The sequence below is a fragment of the Aspergillus viridinutans genome, assembly GCF_018404265.1.
Source record: "Aspergillus viridinutans IFM 47045 DNA, scaffold_1, whole genome shotgun sequence".
NCBI lineage: Eukaryota > Fungi > Ascomycota > Eurotiomycetes > Eurotiales > Aspergillaceae > Aspergillus > Aspergillus viridinutans.
The window spans coordinates 2,029,837-2,045,227 of NW_025091217.1; the positions used below are offsets into that span (position 1 = coordinate 2,029,837).

Genomic DNA, 15,391 nt, shown 5'->3' on the forward strand with positions numbered 1-15,391 from the left:
AACTCAGTACGGGGCTTCTCTGCTAATTTCCAAACTTTTTTTTTATCTACTCTAACGAGCCATTCAGGTTCCAAAACTACTAAGAACAGAATACGCTCGTCATCCTCTGCTGTACGTCTCTTGCCAAATCCTGTCTTTTTTCCCACACTTTGCCTCTGTTCCTTTACTGAAAATCATTTATCTCTTTCCAGGCATGCTCGCCCCTTCCTTTGCATAATTAATTATTTTTTTTTTTTTTCCTCACGCAGCGACTGCAGCCAGAAAGCTGCGCATTGAACATGGTTTGGGCCACCGACGCAACCGGATACCGAATCAGGACTGGAGATTCGAGCCCACTCGCCACGCCGTCCAGGAAGAATGTCCTTCCTCATCAGTTTCGAATGGGGACGTATGGGAACCTCAGGGTCCAGTCAGCGTCTGCCCCTCGTCATCTGAGCCAACGGAAAACGGCGATAGGAAACCCCACGGGCAAGTAGAAGATGGCCGCAACTGGACATGATTTTATGGTGCTCCACTCGGAAGTTGAGTGCTAGCCCGAAGAGTACTACCACAGAAGCCGCTCTGGGCCGACAGCTTCAGGAATGCCCGTTTCGGGAAACCAAGGGGCCAAGCCATGGGACGGCGTCGGAAGGGAAACCTACAGTACAGTCAAATCTGCGAGCAGGAATACTCTACTGCAGCGTTGGTCTCGTTCTCAATGGATTTCACAGAATTTACAGAGTACAGACTGACAATGAAGAGGCTAGCAACCCGTATTGACGCAAGGAGTCGGGATAGTTGGCCGGCCGTGCTCATGGATCATTCTTGGTGTGGCTTCCCGAGGCGGTCGGGTAATGGCGATCTTTTGAACTTTCTTCGAGGCTTAGCCGCCAGAAATTCCCAGGATGAGTTAGGACTTGCCAGAGCACGCCAAATTACGACGTGCACATCAAGACGATCAATGTCGACGTGCGAAAAATCATGATACTACGGTGTTGGATACTGGAGTAATCCATGACATTTTGTCCAATTGCAGTGGTCTTCCTCAGTTTCGTGGGGCTTTTCTCTTCGGGGCGACTGCGGGTGACGTCAGGCCTCTTTTCTTCCCTTTCTTTCCCGTCGGCTCTTACGCAGATCGTCATTCCCGAGTAGGGGCTGGGCTGCCTTTACGACGACTTTAGTCATGCATTTGTATAACTTGTTGGTTTTCTGGCCTGATCGTGAGATGTCTTACTTTCCAGAATATTTCATAGAACATTGTCAGATGTTGACAACCCTGTCGCCTGCATGAGTACGTAGGAGGCTTTCTCCTTAACCTGGCAAGGTAGTAAGTAGTATTCTCGAACACCTTGGACGGTGACGTTTCAATAAGCAGATCGGATCCACTAAAGGTACATTTGATACGGCATTACTAAATGGCAAGGATAAGGTAATTCCATGATTATCATACGAGAATGCGTAGGTGCCTTCTGATATTCCGAGTTACTTTCTACTCTTTCAATGCAGCGCATGGAGTCAGCATGCAACCTTTCTGAAACCCATGGGAATGTTCTCACTGTCGGTGTCAGTTTCAGATGCCTGACATAGGCTAATTCTGCTCAGGACAAGCTAGAAATTGGTTTGCCTAAACGGCGATCCAAAGCTTACTGTCCAGGTCAACCCAGGTTGCGAGTTTCTCCTACGTACAAGGGCCGTACGACATGACAAAATCGCTCAGTCAAGGATTGTTGCCAAGGTGATCATAGGGTCTTAGGGGCGGAATTTGCAGCTTCACTCCCACTACTAGAAGAATCAAAGCCCATTATGAACCAGAATTAGTTTTCATCGTGTATCTATTCCAGTGTCCATTGGGGCCCTTGACACTCCTTACTTCGTAGCCACGTTACCCCGGCCCCATCTCGCTGATCTACAAGGCCTTCACGTTTTTCTCACCCTTCTCAAGCTTAGGTTTGGAGAATGGGGAATGTTCGATTGCATTTCCCCCTCACATCCACATCCTTTCAGAAAAAAAAATCCCCGAAACCCACGCCCACGAGGAAAGCAAGATCGGTCCATGTCACCTGGTCCACCTTATGAAGTCAAAGTAGAGATCAGCCTGTTTCTCTAGACCGACGGATCCGAGGCTCAAGCTTTCTGGCTGAATGGCACGCTGTTGGGTGGTTGGGCTGCGTGACTGGTCCGCTTGCGGGTCTTGGTCCCTGCACTATTCCCAATTCAGCAGCGGAAGCCCGGTATCGGCTGGACCTGTGAAATTCAGACTTCAGAGTTCACCACTTACCGACTTTCTTCTAAATTCCAATGCTCCTGCTCTGGTGCCTCAGGTGTCAGGTCTCATTTCCCTTTCCACTCCGCTTTCCTCCAGGTTGTTGCCCACGGGGTAGATAATAATGTTTTCTGTTTTCCGGAAATGTGCAAGTCATGTTTCAGGAGTCAGCTGACAATACTCTTTTTCTTTTTATGTCAAACTTCCTATCATGTATGAGCGAAATAGTCGATGATACTATGATCTACGGTCGCATTGTGGCTGACATCTAGATTTATACTCAGAGTATATCTTTGACTTTTGCCATCACGAAAACGCCGCATTGGGCTTCTCGAAGCTCACCGCTGTCTGATCCTAGTCATGTGGCGTTGCTCTGTCGAATTGAGATAAAGTCCGTCTGAACTTTCAAGTAGATCAGTTGTAACCTTCCGGCTCTCAAAGGGTCCAAGTTCTGTCCCTGATCTTCTGACTTGCAGTAGTAGTTCGCACAATGGGCGAGGTTCGTGGCTTTAACTAGATACGATCATGTCTTTGTTGACCGTTGACACTGAAAGAATCCAGTCAAGCTTTTGAGAGTGCAACAGGATCATGTTGAGCTCATCGTTCCAGCAAAACCAGAACCAACTTGTCGAGCTTCATGCTTTGTCCACCCTCATGAGAGGCCCCGGCTGGACTTTGGCATTGCATTCCACGGCATATACTTCCGACTCGCATATACCAGCCTCGGGCAATTCTGGTAATTCACGAATTATCCTATGTAGAAACGATCGTGTTCTCGGGCTTGTCTACGGAAATAGGAGGTCAGCATATGCGCGTAAATTCCCTTATCGATCCTTTGCCTCTCAAGCGAACGGTCCATTCCAGTCTCAGGACACTAGGTCAAACCACAACGTATTGGGTTCTAGGCTTTCTATCTCAACGAGTACAGCCGACAGGCACATGTGGTCTGGCTGATTCTGTTGAGACCGTATGCGATGAGCATCACTAATCTGCTTCCGTAGAGCATTGGTCGACTGGCACTCAGTTGAAAGCTGGGGTTGATCTTACTCACCTTAGCCCTGAAGATTTGCGAAGTTATCAGCTTTTGAAGCTCTGATATTGTGTGCTGATGCTTTGCAAGCCAAGCCTGTTGATACAACCATGATGTGGCTTGGATACTCAGCCCTAACCATGTGCCCTATAATGAAGTCAGAAATGGTCAAGCTGTGGCGCAGCAGGCTGAATTCAGAATAGCGTGACTGACTAACAGCTGCTGCTCTGGTTGCGGGCATCATCATAACCAGAACACATAACTAAAGCTGAGTTTGAGTGAACTGTGACTGTAATCATCATCATTAACATCATCCTCATCATCATTGTATCACATCACATCTTTCTTCCCGGGCTCACCCTACCACCTCTTCAGCCCAAGGAATGCCTCCTGATCTCAATTCTCTTCCACCATCCCGTTCCCCCTCATCCCCGCGTCCACCACGGACAGTCCCCGCCTCTTCCGAATCTGTGTCAGCGGTCTCCCCTGCAGCGTCATCTACCACCATGAACAACAATACTAATGCCACGGACCTGTCCCGTCGGTCGTCACGCGCTTCACCTCGTACAAGGTTGTCAATTTCAGAGCAGCGCCGTCCTCCCACAGGTACCAACTCAAACCTGAGCGAGTCCGAAATTGGCTCAGCCGAGCACCGTTCCTCCCTGAGCCATGCACTTCACACGGCAAGTCCCACGATCGGAGGTAGCCCGATTTTTGCTACGGGCGACCCGCACCACCAGCGTGCTCCGTCTCTAGGGGAGCTCCACCAGGAATTGGAGCAAGAACAAGAAGCGCAAGTGGTATGATTATCTATGCGCTATCCTCAAAAACGCAAATTGGCTATGAATGCTGATTGGGCAATAGAACCGACTGTTGCAGATGATTCGGAATCAACAAGCCCAACTACAACAACTCCAGCAGCAGCAGCAACAATCAGGCGCAGCGGTTGAAGATTCCACACCACCGTCCGAACGGTCTGTCGGTGTCCCCATAATACCGCCACTTCCTGCAGCAGGTAGCGGTCGGACATCCACTCAGTTTCCTTCATCCCTGTCCAGCCACCGAGCGTCGCGACCTTCCAGCCAGACTGCCTCTCCCAGTCTTCGGCCGCTGCCTTCTGCTTCTCTGCATGGAACGTCGGCCGACTCGTCCCGCGGGCCCGAAGGGTTGGACCTGGTAACAGGCACCAGTGAGACCTCGTCCCGACGTGGTAGCAGGGATGAGGTGCCTTTCTACCAAGCCGAAGCATCCATGCTCAATCGCGAAAATCAGATGCTCCGGCAGCGTATACGCGAATTAGGTTTGTCTGCTCTTTTCCCCGTCTGTCATCTCTACCAAGTCGAGGCATCTGTTCATGTCCTATGTATGCTCGGAGCTGAAGATCCAAACGCTAACAAAGCAAAAGAACGACATATTAGTGAGTTGACCACCTCTGGTGCCCGACCGGAGCAGAGTGCGCCACCTGCCACACAGGGGGCCGAAACCGCCGATCATCATGCGTCTGCCGGTGTGGGGTCGGCTACTGAGCCCACGAACAAGTCTTGATTGGGAAACACAAGGCATGGATGCGCTGTCGGCTGTCCGTCCGCTTCCTTCACTTTTAGCTTACACTTTCTCAGCGTGTCTTATGATCCGAAATTTTTTTCATTGTCAGAACCGGCGAACTGCCAAGTTTGTGTGAGGTACTCGGTGTTTCTGTTCCTTTCCCGCTGACGTGCATTGATACCCTGAACTATGATTATCTGTGTATCCATTGGATGTATTCGCTGTCACCACTCAATAAAGGGCTCAAAGCACCCCAAAATTCCTCGCATTTTTTTCGGCCTACCCATACTGTCTATTGGGCGGTTCTTATCCGTTAATAAGGATTCGTAATTGCCAGGCAGCAGTGTCTGTCCACGCAGGCAGGTCGTCGATCGTTCTAGAGCCTTCTTGGCGAACTCTGCATGCATTACTATCTTCTCATTGCATGCAGAGCGCATACACGGTGATCGTCGGCCGGCTACTGTAGGCATCATCGAGAGCAGTTGTAATGAAAGTCGGAATCTCGTATTTTTGATTCCAGCCTGGCACTACGCGTTATGTCCTCCATTCCCACGACAAACCAAGCTCACCTCTTTGGCAGAATTCTCTTGCTCCCATCCATCCAATCACTCAACTGGCACAGCCCTCGTTATCCTAATGACCCATGTCGACCATACGCCCTAGCCAAGCCCTCGGAATCGCAAATTCTCCTCTCCTTGCCGAGTGCATCCTCCACAACCTTGGCCTTGGCCTAGACCTCACGCTTCTAGACCTAGACCCAGCGACACAGATCGATATGCCCCGGATCCAAACCCCAGCCGCTCATTCCATTCCATTCCAATTCCCCCTCTCCCCAGCCTGATCAGTTAACCTCAGCTGGCTGCTCGAAAGACCGCACCACCCCGCAACCTGATCCGTTTCATCGGCGCGAACACCCCAACCCGCTGGGCCATGGTCTCGGCCTCGAACCCACTGTATGTCGCTTCGCCCTTGCCGATATTAAGTCTTAAAGCATGATGCGACTTGCGAGAATCCGTGACTCGAGCTGCATGTAGACGCGAGTAGATAAAGATAAAGATATAGATGTGTAGAGCGTGAGCTGTAGAGCCGTCGGAGCCGGGGAGTGAAGATGAGTGAGTGAGTTGCATCGTCTGCCTCTCCCGTCACGGGCGTGTGGACCTCAAGCGGTGCGGCGGTGAGGTGATGAGGTCCTTGATACTGTACTGCCCTGGCTAGACTGTGCATTACATCGTTGGGATAAGAGCCACCTCCGAATCCGGCAGTCTTCTACGGCTGGCTCTGTTCATCGAGGGTCCGCTCGCTGGTAGGGGTAGCAGCAGTTCTGCGGCGTACTTGCTTTATTCTAGTGATTGGGTTGCTCCATAGGCAGGTGACGGGATAAGGCCGACAATCATGTACAACTGACGGCCTAATTCAATGATCGATGCTTCTACAACTACGCTGTGGATTACTTTAGTCATTGTTCAGAGGAAAAAAGTCATGCCATTTATAGGTATAATCTAAGACTGTACAAGAAAATAATATATTTACAGCTTGGCCTTCTCGCTCTCGGCCAGCAGGTCAGGCATCAGCAGGTCCCTCAAGTCGGATGCCGCCTCGTTGAGGTAGTAGCTCATCCGCTCCGCTCCAAGGCGCTTGCAGACAATGTTGAAGTTGAGGCTGTAGCGGTCGTTAGCAATTGCAAAACACATAGACAGAAAGGGACATGGGATATACCTGTTCTCGTTGATCATATAAGCAATTCCGAATCCGTCGTCGATGACCTGGCTCCATCCGTAGCCATTGAAGAACTCGGAGCTCAGCTGGCTGGTCGACAGGTACCACGAGCCGCTGTAGGCGTAGGCGGGGTCTTCGTACAGAGCGGGCAGCTTCTCGCCCTCGCGCAGGAGCTTCTTCAGGCCGAACAGGTGACGGTCAACACCCTGACCATCGCTGGCCAAGGCAGTATACTTGGAGTGAGCCGCAAGGGCTGCGCGGAAGAAGCGCACGACCTCCTCGCGGGGGACGGAGGGGTCGGCATGGGCCTTGCAGAAAGCCACGCTCTCGTCCGAGACGCTACGGATGGTCTCGGTACGACCCTCTTGGAACTTGCGGGTCGAGGCCGACTCATATGTGGGACGGTTCTTGCCGTACATCTTGAAGTACGCCAGCTGGATGATCATCTGCACATAGGCGTCGGGACTGCACTTGAACTTCTTGATGAGACCCTTGCCGTATCCCTGGTAGGACTGCACCTTGAGCTCGTGAGCGGACATCTGCTGGCGGTGCTCCTTGGAAGCCGCGTCGATGGCCTCGAGCACCTCCGAGTTCAGGTGGAACTCGATGGGGCGGGGGTCGGGCAGGTTGGAGCGCACAGGCTTCTCGGAGAGGTCGATCTTGTTGTTGAAGATGAGGTTGTTGAGGTGATCGTTCAGGCGGTGGGTGGGGCTGCCGTCCATCATGCTGTGCTCACCCATGAACCCGGCAGTGCCGTTGTCATTGATGATAAACTGCAGGGGCTTGTCAAACCAGCGGTTGGTACCATCGCCGTGCCAGTACTGGTGAGCCCGCTCCTCCAGCGTCACAGGGGTGGCATCGTCGAGGCAGACGACGAAACCGCTGGACTCGATGTCGCGCAGAGCCTGCTCGTTGGCGGGGTTGGCTGCCAGCAGCTTCTTCCGAGCATCGGCCCACAGGTCACGGTTGGCGACAGTCAGAACGCCGACCGGGGGAGCACGCTGCGCGATCTGGTAGATGCGCTCAAACTGCTTCTCCAGCTCCGAGACGTCGAGGCGCTCTCCGTTGACAACAAGGGGCACCTTGAAGAACTGGTTCTTGCGCACAACCACAATGTGCTCGTTCTCCTTGGCGGGGTACTTCTGGGGGTAGTCGGCGCCCTCGGCGGGGATACGGCAGCAGTTGAACATGTACTCGTACGAGCTCATGGCCATGGGCAGTTTGCGCATGTACTCGGGCTCCAGGGAGCCATCGTCCACCCGACGCTTGAACTCAAGGGCAGCGGTCGTGATGGACGCCGCACGCTTGACGGGGTTCCGCCGCATACGGTCGTCCTTGTATGAGTAGAAGTAGGAGACGTAGGGAATGACGGGGTCCCGGTAGCCCAGGTAGGCGGCGTGGTTCCACCATTCCGTGAGCCAGTTCTTGATCTTTGGGTCGGCGGCGCGAGCCAGTAGTCTTTCCTGCAGAGGCTGACCCTCACCACCGGGACGAATAAAGGCCTCAACAGCCTTCTTGGTGCGCTCGTACTCGGCCTCGGAAACCACGGCGTGGACGGATTTCAGGTAACGGCGGCCGGTATCTTCCAATGAGGGGACCGGCAAGCGGGGGAGTGATTCTTCAAATCGGAGCAACTTGCCCTTGGAGAGATCTTCTACGTATCCTGCGACAAGTCAGTCCCCGCCAGTCAAGGTAACAAAGGGCGCGCATGTGATTACTCACCCTCAGGGACTGAGGAAGCCTTGCGACGAGGAGCCATGATGGGAGCCTGCCACACACACACACTCAATTAGCTTCTCCACGCTTGCTTTCCCCGGAATTCGCGAATCTTACTGCAGCAGAGCGCGCAAGGAGAGAGTTTGTAGGAGCAAGACGAGGCCGTGTGAGAGTGGTGGACAGACGGCTTCGAGCAGAAGCCGTGAACATCCCTCTGACTGTGAGTGATACAGATGGGGAAAGATAGAGAGGAAGGTCGAGGGAAAGGGTATATTGTGAGGAGCAGAAAAGGGAGGATATAAAATTATGGCGAAAAAGCGAGGAAGGAGTTAGAAGTTTAAGACAGGAGAAGCCAACAGAGAACACACTCGAAAGTTGCCTCGGCTGGAGGGAATCTCGTCTCAGCCGACCGGTGGGTAACTATGGGTACGTAGGCTGGTATATATTACATGTATTTCACCTGGGGTCGGTATTATCCATCACCAAAACAGGTCAGGCATATCGTCATAAGGCCAAACCGCACCATATAAAGGCGCGTGTGACCCACGGAGTATGCCGTAGATACATTCCATACAAGGGGATAACCTACCTTACCTACGGTACCTTTGATAATTAAGGTACCTAGTAGAGAGGTATCTGATGTCCTAATCGGAGAACGGAGCACGGAGGTCTGCGTAGATGGTCGCTCTGGTATTTCCGGTGTATCTCAATAATACAAAGTACGTCAGGTAACGAACAGTTTCCCCGTCCCCAGACTCTCATTGAGCCTCGGCCCGTTGCGGTGGAAGATGGCCGGTTGGCAAGTGGATAATGCACGAATCGGAGTGACAGAGACCGAAGAGTCCAGTTGCAGATGATCCCTGAGCTATATCTATGGCCTTCATGCCGGTTAAGCACCTCTCTACTGGGGAATGATCAAGTGTTCTATCGGAGCACTCCTACGGCCGTGCCGGCCGACACTCAACCCAAGGTGGAATAATGCGGGGTGACCTGCCAACTATACGGTACGTATCATGACCCTAATACAGTGCCAGCATTACCTCTTGGTACAGCATCAGAGCGTTCAATGACATTCAATGATGCGATTCACTCCAACATCATCTCCAAAGTCAACTGTAGACTGTACCTAATGGTTCAATGCCATGACTTGCCTATTTTCTCTTTCTTGCAGGTGCCGTTCACCATTAACTTCCCTTCATCCGTCCCGCTGATCCGGCCTGTCATATGCGTCTAGCTGTGGCCAATCGAAATGGCTGAATGTAAGAGGATGAAACTAGACATGTAGCACGCTGGACCAGGTTTGAAGAACCGATTTCTCGGAATCAGGCGATGATTACGTGACTTGCAGTTCACCAATTGTAACTAGGAATGGATAGTAACGTCAAGAAACCCAACTTCGCGCCTCGCTAGTAGACGAAAGACACACAAGGAGAATAGAAAGTACACACCCAAGATCAATCAAGACATAATAGCTCCACCAAAAGATCCATCACAAACAATACCTAGGCAATACAGTAGAAGATACCCGATCTCATTGAAGGCCCTCAAGAGACAGTCTGAACCGGCGCAGACGCTTCTGGCTTATCCATTGCCCTATTTTGGCGCCGCGGCACTTGAATGCCGCTACGAAGCTGGTCCAGCTTGACCACTCCTGGCCCAGTGCAAATCCGTCCGGACTGCATCAGATTGCGCAATCGCTTTCGTCGAGCCTCGCCGCCGCGTTCCTCGCCGCGACCGACACCCTCGTCAACCCACTCCACGCGGAGCACTTTAAAGCTCATGCCATCGTGGTTGCCATCCCAGGAACGAGACTTCAGCCCAAACAGGACGCTGGATTCATATCGCTCCAGCTTCGGCAGGATCAGGAGCGTGATGTGGAGATCCTTGTCTGTTGGAGGTACCGGCGGAATCCGTGGTCGGTCTCCTGTCAGGCCCATATCCTCCGCCGTTTTAGGCGCGTGTTGATATGCGTCACGAATCTCGAGGTCAAGCATATCCACGTCAATCTCCTCACCCCAAGCACCACGGAAGAATCCAGAATGTATGGCTGCCGCCACCGGGTCTGAATCATCCGTATAGATTCCGGTGCCCCAGAGGGCGCGCCGCGCGCATATTTCCTCGCGGCGGCCCGTGTCGATACGGAAACGAGGCACACGAACGGTAAATGTGCAGTTTTCCTTGCCTTCAAATCGGGGAATCGGGACCGGAGTGGTGGTGTAGCCAAATTTGGCGCTCTCCAAGGTAGCTTTCGCTGAAGGAATATCAATACGTGGAGTATACAGGGTGGACCCAAGATGATGCCGCGGAAGATGGGCTACACTCGAGACAACAGGTTCAACCGTAACCACAGTCCGAGTTTCACGCATCGGCGACATAGCTGCGGGGTTCGCCGTGGAAGCTGTCGGACGTGATGTATGATGGTGATGGTGATGGTGGTGGTGGTGATGATGCCCAATCGACATTCCGGACGCTGCAGCTTCCGCTGGTGTGGATGTGCGGTGGAAGAAATTCATCGAGGACACAGGCCGATGGGATGTACTTGAAGCGGCAGCATTATCTTCTTCAGGCTTGGGGCGGTGGTGATGATGGCTTGGGAACGTTAGATCATATGAAGAAGTAGAATAACCATGAAGCTAGAAGGAATTATCACTTACTGATGATGGTGGTGATGAACATGACGACCGCGCCTGCTAATTGCAGACGTACCGAGTCGATCTGAACCAGGCTCACTATCCGCCTTGCTGTCCTCATCGCGTGATTTTCGAGAACGCTTGCCCGTAGTGGATGCAGGCCGATTGGTTTTAGAATCATCCAGTGTCGCCTCGCTGTTGGTTGAACGACCGGCAATGCTATCGCGCTTGAAGGGACTGACGGTCATCGGGGTGGAGGGCCCACTGCCTGCAGTAGCGGCTGTGACGCCACCCACACCACTTCCAATACCAGAGAAAACGCGGCCCAGTTCACTCTTGATGCCAGCTTCGCCGGCCGGGCCAAGGATCTGAGCCTGCACTCCTTGGACGGCTTGAGGTAAAGGCGACGCACGTCCTCCGCGTTTGGCGTCAAGGCCGACGCCGAGTAGATTTCGATGATGTAGCAGCTCATCACTCCCCTTTCGGCGCTGATCGTCGGATGTGGCAGAATGGGCCAGAGACGACGGCCCCCCACCTGACGATGCCGAGCCGAACAGCCGGGGTTCCGTCTGAAGCTTGCTCAGGTAGGATTGCTGTTCATTCGATGGGGTCGGCTGGTTCTGGCGGGGCTGCATGGACAAAGATGGCTGCCGCGACCCCCCTGGCTGTAATCCGAGAGACTTGGTATAGCTCTGAATGGCGCCAAACCCGAATGCGGAGCCTTGCTCTGGAGCCGGGAAGCGCTTTGTTTCCGGCGAGGGGGGTTGGGAGCGACTGAGATCCCAGGAAGATGCACCAGAATGGCGAGCTCCCGCGGCGTCGTGATCGCCATAATGAGGACCATATCGAGACTGAGAATGAGAGGCTTTCGATTCAGCTTCATGAGCCGCCGCCCGCTCCCTGTCGCGATGCGCTTGCTCTTCTGCGAGCCGATCACCGTACAAGTTCCCAAACCGGCTTTGCTGCGATTCGGGGCCGACGTAAGATGCTGCGCGCTGATGTCCAGACCCTAGCGAATGGTCTCCAGCCCCCGGCGCGGGCGCTGGTCGCGACAGTGGACTATAACCCGCCGATCGCGTCGAGCGCTCGAGATGTTGCGGCTGGCTGTTGGGACGAGGGACGGGTCCGTTGAAGCTCAAGCGGCGCGATTCATGGTAGGACGGCTCTGTGGATGCAGACTGCAATTGGGGCGACGCGTGGGAAGAGCTAGGCTTGTCTGGAAACTGTGTCGGAGGTTGGCCGCGCGATAGGCCTGTAAACCTGGCTTGTTCGGGGCCTGGTGGACCTTGCGATACACTACCAGCGCCTGCTCTATAAGGACGGCCGGGCTGGTTCTTGGAGAAGGATTTTTCGGGGGTCTTTGACCGACGAAACATGGGGTAATCGAGCGTCGAGGGCCTGGCGGGAGCAGTAGGTGGTGACATTGCGCTTGGGGCGGACGGTGGAGGTGCGCTACCATATGGGCCGGAGGATACAGGAGCACGAGAGTAGATTGAAGCCGAGCCTACATCCCGGGCTGGTCGGTCAGCGTCCGAGCCTAGCATGGAAGATATCGACATGCTGCTCCCAGGACGATGATGAGCCATGTTGTTGGGAGGCTCACGAGACATGAAAGGAGCAGGCAGCGATGAATTTCCCGACTGGCCCCGTGATGCATAGTGTTGTGGTGGAGAAGGGGGCGGCATTCGACGGGTTCCTAAGGCACTAGACGCGGATGATTGGTCTTGCGGACCTGTTCAGGCGCGATCAGTCTGGGTCAGCAAAGCGCGTAAATAAATGAGGGATAAACACATGGGTGTGATGGGTGAAAGAGTGAAAAGATGTTCATGTAAAAATAATCAAGAGCAATGATGAAACTTGATCCATCGCAGGCTGTCTTGCACGAGAGCCTCAACGGTGAACGCACCAGAAAACACGGGACTGCCGCTGCTGCCCAAAGACCTCCGACGACCCTGATCGTGCGACCGGGGAGGATTCATGTCGCACACAGAGGAAAAGGTAGAAAACGAAAATAAAATGAGATGAACGTAATGGATAGGAAATGTAATCAAATCGGGAATATGATGACGCGCAATCTAGGGGGCAAGAGGAAAGGGAGAATTGGGGACTGGGGATCGCCGATGGGACAATGATGGAAGTTCCATAATCACAAAAAGGCACTGGGGCGGATGAACCCGTGACTCTGGGCCTGGACGTAGCTCGACTAGCGCTAATCCAGGTCAGGCAAGGGGGTCCTAAACAAGGAGGCTATTCCAGACCAAGACTAGCGCTCCCGTGCCGAGCAGTACGGTAGTCGATCAGGCGCCAGTCGCGCCACAGACGCGACAGATGCAGGACTTGTGATTGGCTGGCGGTGTAGTACTGCCTGGCAGGTACAAGGTCGCACCGTACCGGTAGGTAGTCTGGTATGATCGTTGTCCACGACGTCAGGAGCTAGTACAACCGCCAGTCATTCAACGCTGGCTAGAGGCCATTATGCCTCAGATAACCTTGACATTTTACGCGACGCGACGTTCACGCCTTGAATGGCCTGCGCATGGCGTCCAGCGCTCCACTGCAGAACGACTTGTGGATAAACTGGGGGAAATCATGGAACCATGAGGAGCAAAGGAAAAAAGAGGAAGAAGGGAAAAGGAAGTCAATAGCAGAGCCAGAAGCAAAGGAAACAGTACTGCCTACCTTCGCGATATGTCAGCTGATCATGGCTGTCGTTGCGACTGTGGCTTCGACGGTGACGCTTATTGTGATCCTTCTGCCCAGGATCATGTTTTTTGGGCAATTCATAGTTCATCTGCGGCACTTGATAGCTGTGATTGTCTACCCGTAGCGGCGCCGGCATGTTATATGGTGTTGATGAGGCAGGAGTCGGCGGAGCAGAAGACATGGATGTGGAGTAGGGATAGGCCATTGTGTTCGCAGGTTGACTTGATGGTACACCGTGCTGCTTCAGCGAATCGTAGTGGACCTGTTGAGGGGGAGGCACGCTGTAGGTTGGAGGCGGCTGCGGAGCGGCACGAGGGTCGTGTGAGGCGCCAAATAGCGACGGATATTGAGGAGGGCGCTTCTGAAGATCCATCATCATGGGCGAGCGATGATGATCTCAGGTCAATCGTATCTGAGGAACGGCAGGATGAGGGTTTGGTGCATTCAAAACTAGGTCGCGTGTAGACGAATTCCCTAGGTAGTTGATGGTGACTACTGAGAAATGGCGGTGGAAGCCGATGCAAGCTAGACAGACGTTGCTGTCTCCTCAGAATTCGATAGAATTTTAAAGAGGTGTGTCCGAAGGGAGGATATGCTCTTGGGATTCTCAAGATATCAAAAGAGCATTGTCCATAAGAATGTAACAAGAGGCAGGTGTGCAGGCAGATTGACTGCTGATACTGATGTTGTGGTTGTTGTGGTGGTGGAAGAAGAAAAAGCCCACAAAACGGTGAGCGATAAACCAGAGGAAGGAAAAGAAAAACAACCGGCATGCGACAGGACCCAAGGATTACAGGGAAGATGGAGTCAGAGACAGGGAGCGGGAGCCAATCACTGGGGATGCGGAACTGCTAGTCTGGATAATGGATTATTGAATCCTGCATAATAAATACTAAAATGTAAAAGACTACTAAAAAGGCGGACAAATCTGAATCAATAAAATGGGGCCGTCATGGCAGCGGGGAAAAGTGGAGTACCACTCCATACTTACATAGTAAATGAAGATGAATGTCTTCTACCTCCAGATATCCTATGATAATAAGGTATATGGAGGTAGACATTCTGTAGTATCGAGTGGTGACAATACTATGCTGGTGATGAACCAGATCAATCTCTATACATCAGTCCCCATATGCCCTTCCTATGGACACACTGGCATAAGTTTTCGGCTCATCAAGATAGGTACAGTCGAATACTGTATGATGTTTTCCTCGTTGGGCGCAGACTCCAACATACTTGGCATGGCATGCAGCAGCAGCCCATCGACGTGTCATGTTGACAGTTTGTATACCACATATTTACCTTACTCACCTTTACAAGAAGACACAGTATCTAGCAGGAATCACTTTTGCTGTCTTGATCTACTGATGCATCTGAGTCATTGGAGAAAGAAAAGCCAGAAAATCACATCTACTCGAGTCCTCCAGACATCAAAAAGCTCTATCCCTTTGTTCTCTAGATTAAAGGAATACAATACTGTACTGTAGGATCATCATCTGCGCCAAGGATGCTGTACATACACACCGCACATGCATGCATGCCTACTTATCGACATCTTCCTGCCGGCAATACGTCGAGTTATCAAGTAAGGTACTTGTAGCCTAGCTCTGAACTCTCGGCATGGAGTTTGCTTGCTTCAGCATCGTAGATAGAACTGTAAATTCCGATCAGAAGCCCTTGCATGATTGTCAAAGAGGGGAAATATATAACAACTAATTAACTTGGAAGAGAAGCCTGCACAACATTTCCTTGCAAGAAAGAGGTTGGTGTTACACTGGCCCTTTTCGCGTTATACATTCGCAGAAGCAA

The 15,391-nt window shown here is 52.5% G+C and overlaps 3 protein-coding genes across 3 annotated transcripts; 1 reads left to right on the forward strand and 2 right to left on the reverse strand.

The window, feature by feature from the left end:
* Positions 1 to 3,778: 3,778 nt before the first annotated feature.
* Aspvir_000592 (uncharacterized protein) lies at positions 3,779 to 4,817 on the forward strand (the record flags this gene model as incomplete). The annotated part of the gene is made up of 3 exons (XM_043265727.1): positions 3,779 to 4,072; positions 4,137 to 4,572; positions 4,678 to 4,817. 3 exons carry the CDS (start codon positions 3,779 to 3,781, stop codon positions 4,815 to 4,817), a joined length of 870 nt encoding a protein of 289 aa, XP_043121662.1.
* Positions 4,818 to 6,343: 1,526 nt separating this feature from the next.
* Aspvir_000593 (carnitine O-acetyltransferase CAT2) lies at positions 6,344 to 8,459 on the reverse strand (the record flags this gene model as incomplete). Its single annotated transcript, XM_043265728.1, has 4 exons — positions 6,344 to 6,476; positions 6,534 to 8,196; positions 8,256 to 8,301; positions 8,367 to 8,459. 4 exons carry the CDS (start codon positions 8,457 to 8,459, stop codon positions 6,344 to 6,346), a joined length of 1,935 nt encoding a protein of 644 aa, XP_043121663.1.
* Positions 8,460 to 9,793: 1,334 nt separating this feature from the next.
* On the reverse strand, positions 9,794 to 13,958 carry Aspvir_000594 (uncharacterized protein; the record flags this gene model as incomplete). The annotated part of the gene is made up of 3 exons (XM_043265729.1): positions 9,794 to 10,838; positions 10,904 to 12,611; positions 13,559 to 13,958. The coding sequence occupies 3 exons, from the start codon at positions 13,956 to 13,958 to the stop codon at positions 9,794 to 9,796; spliced, it is 3,153 nt and encodes a 1,050-aa protein (XP_043121664.1).
* Between the last annotated feature and the right edge of the window lie 1,433 nt (positions 13,959 to 15,391).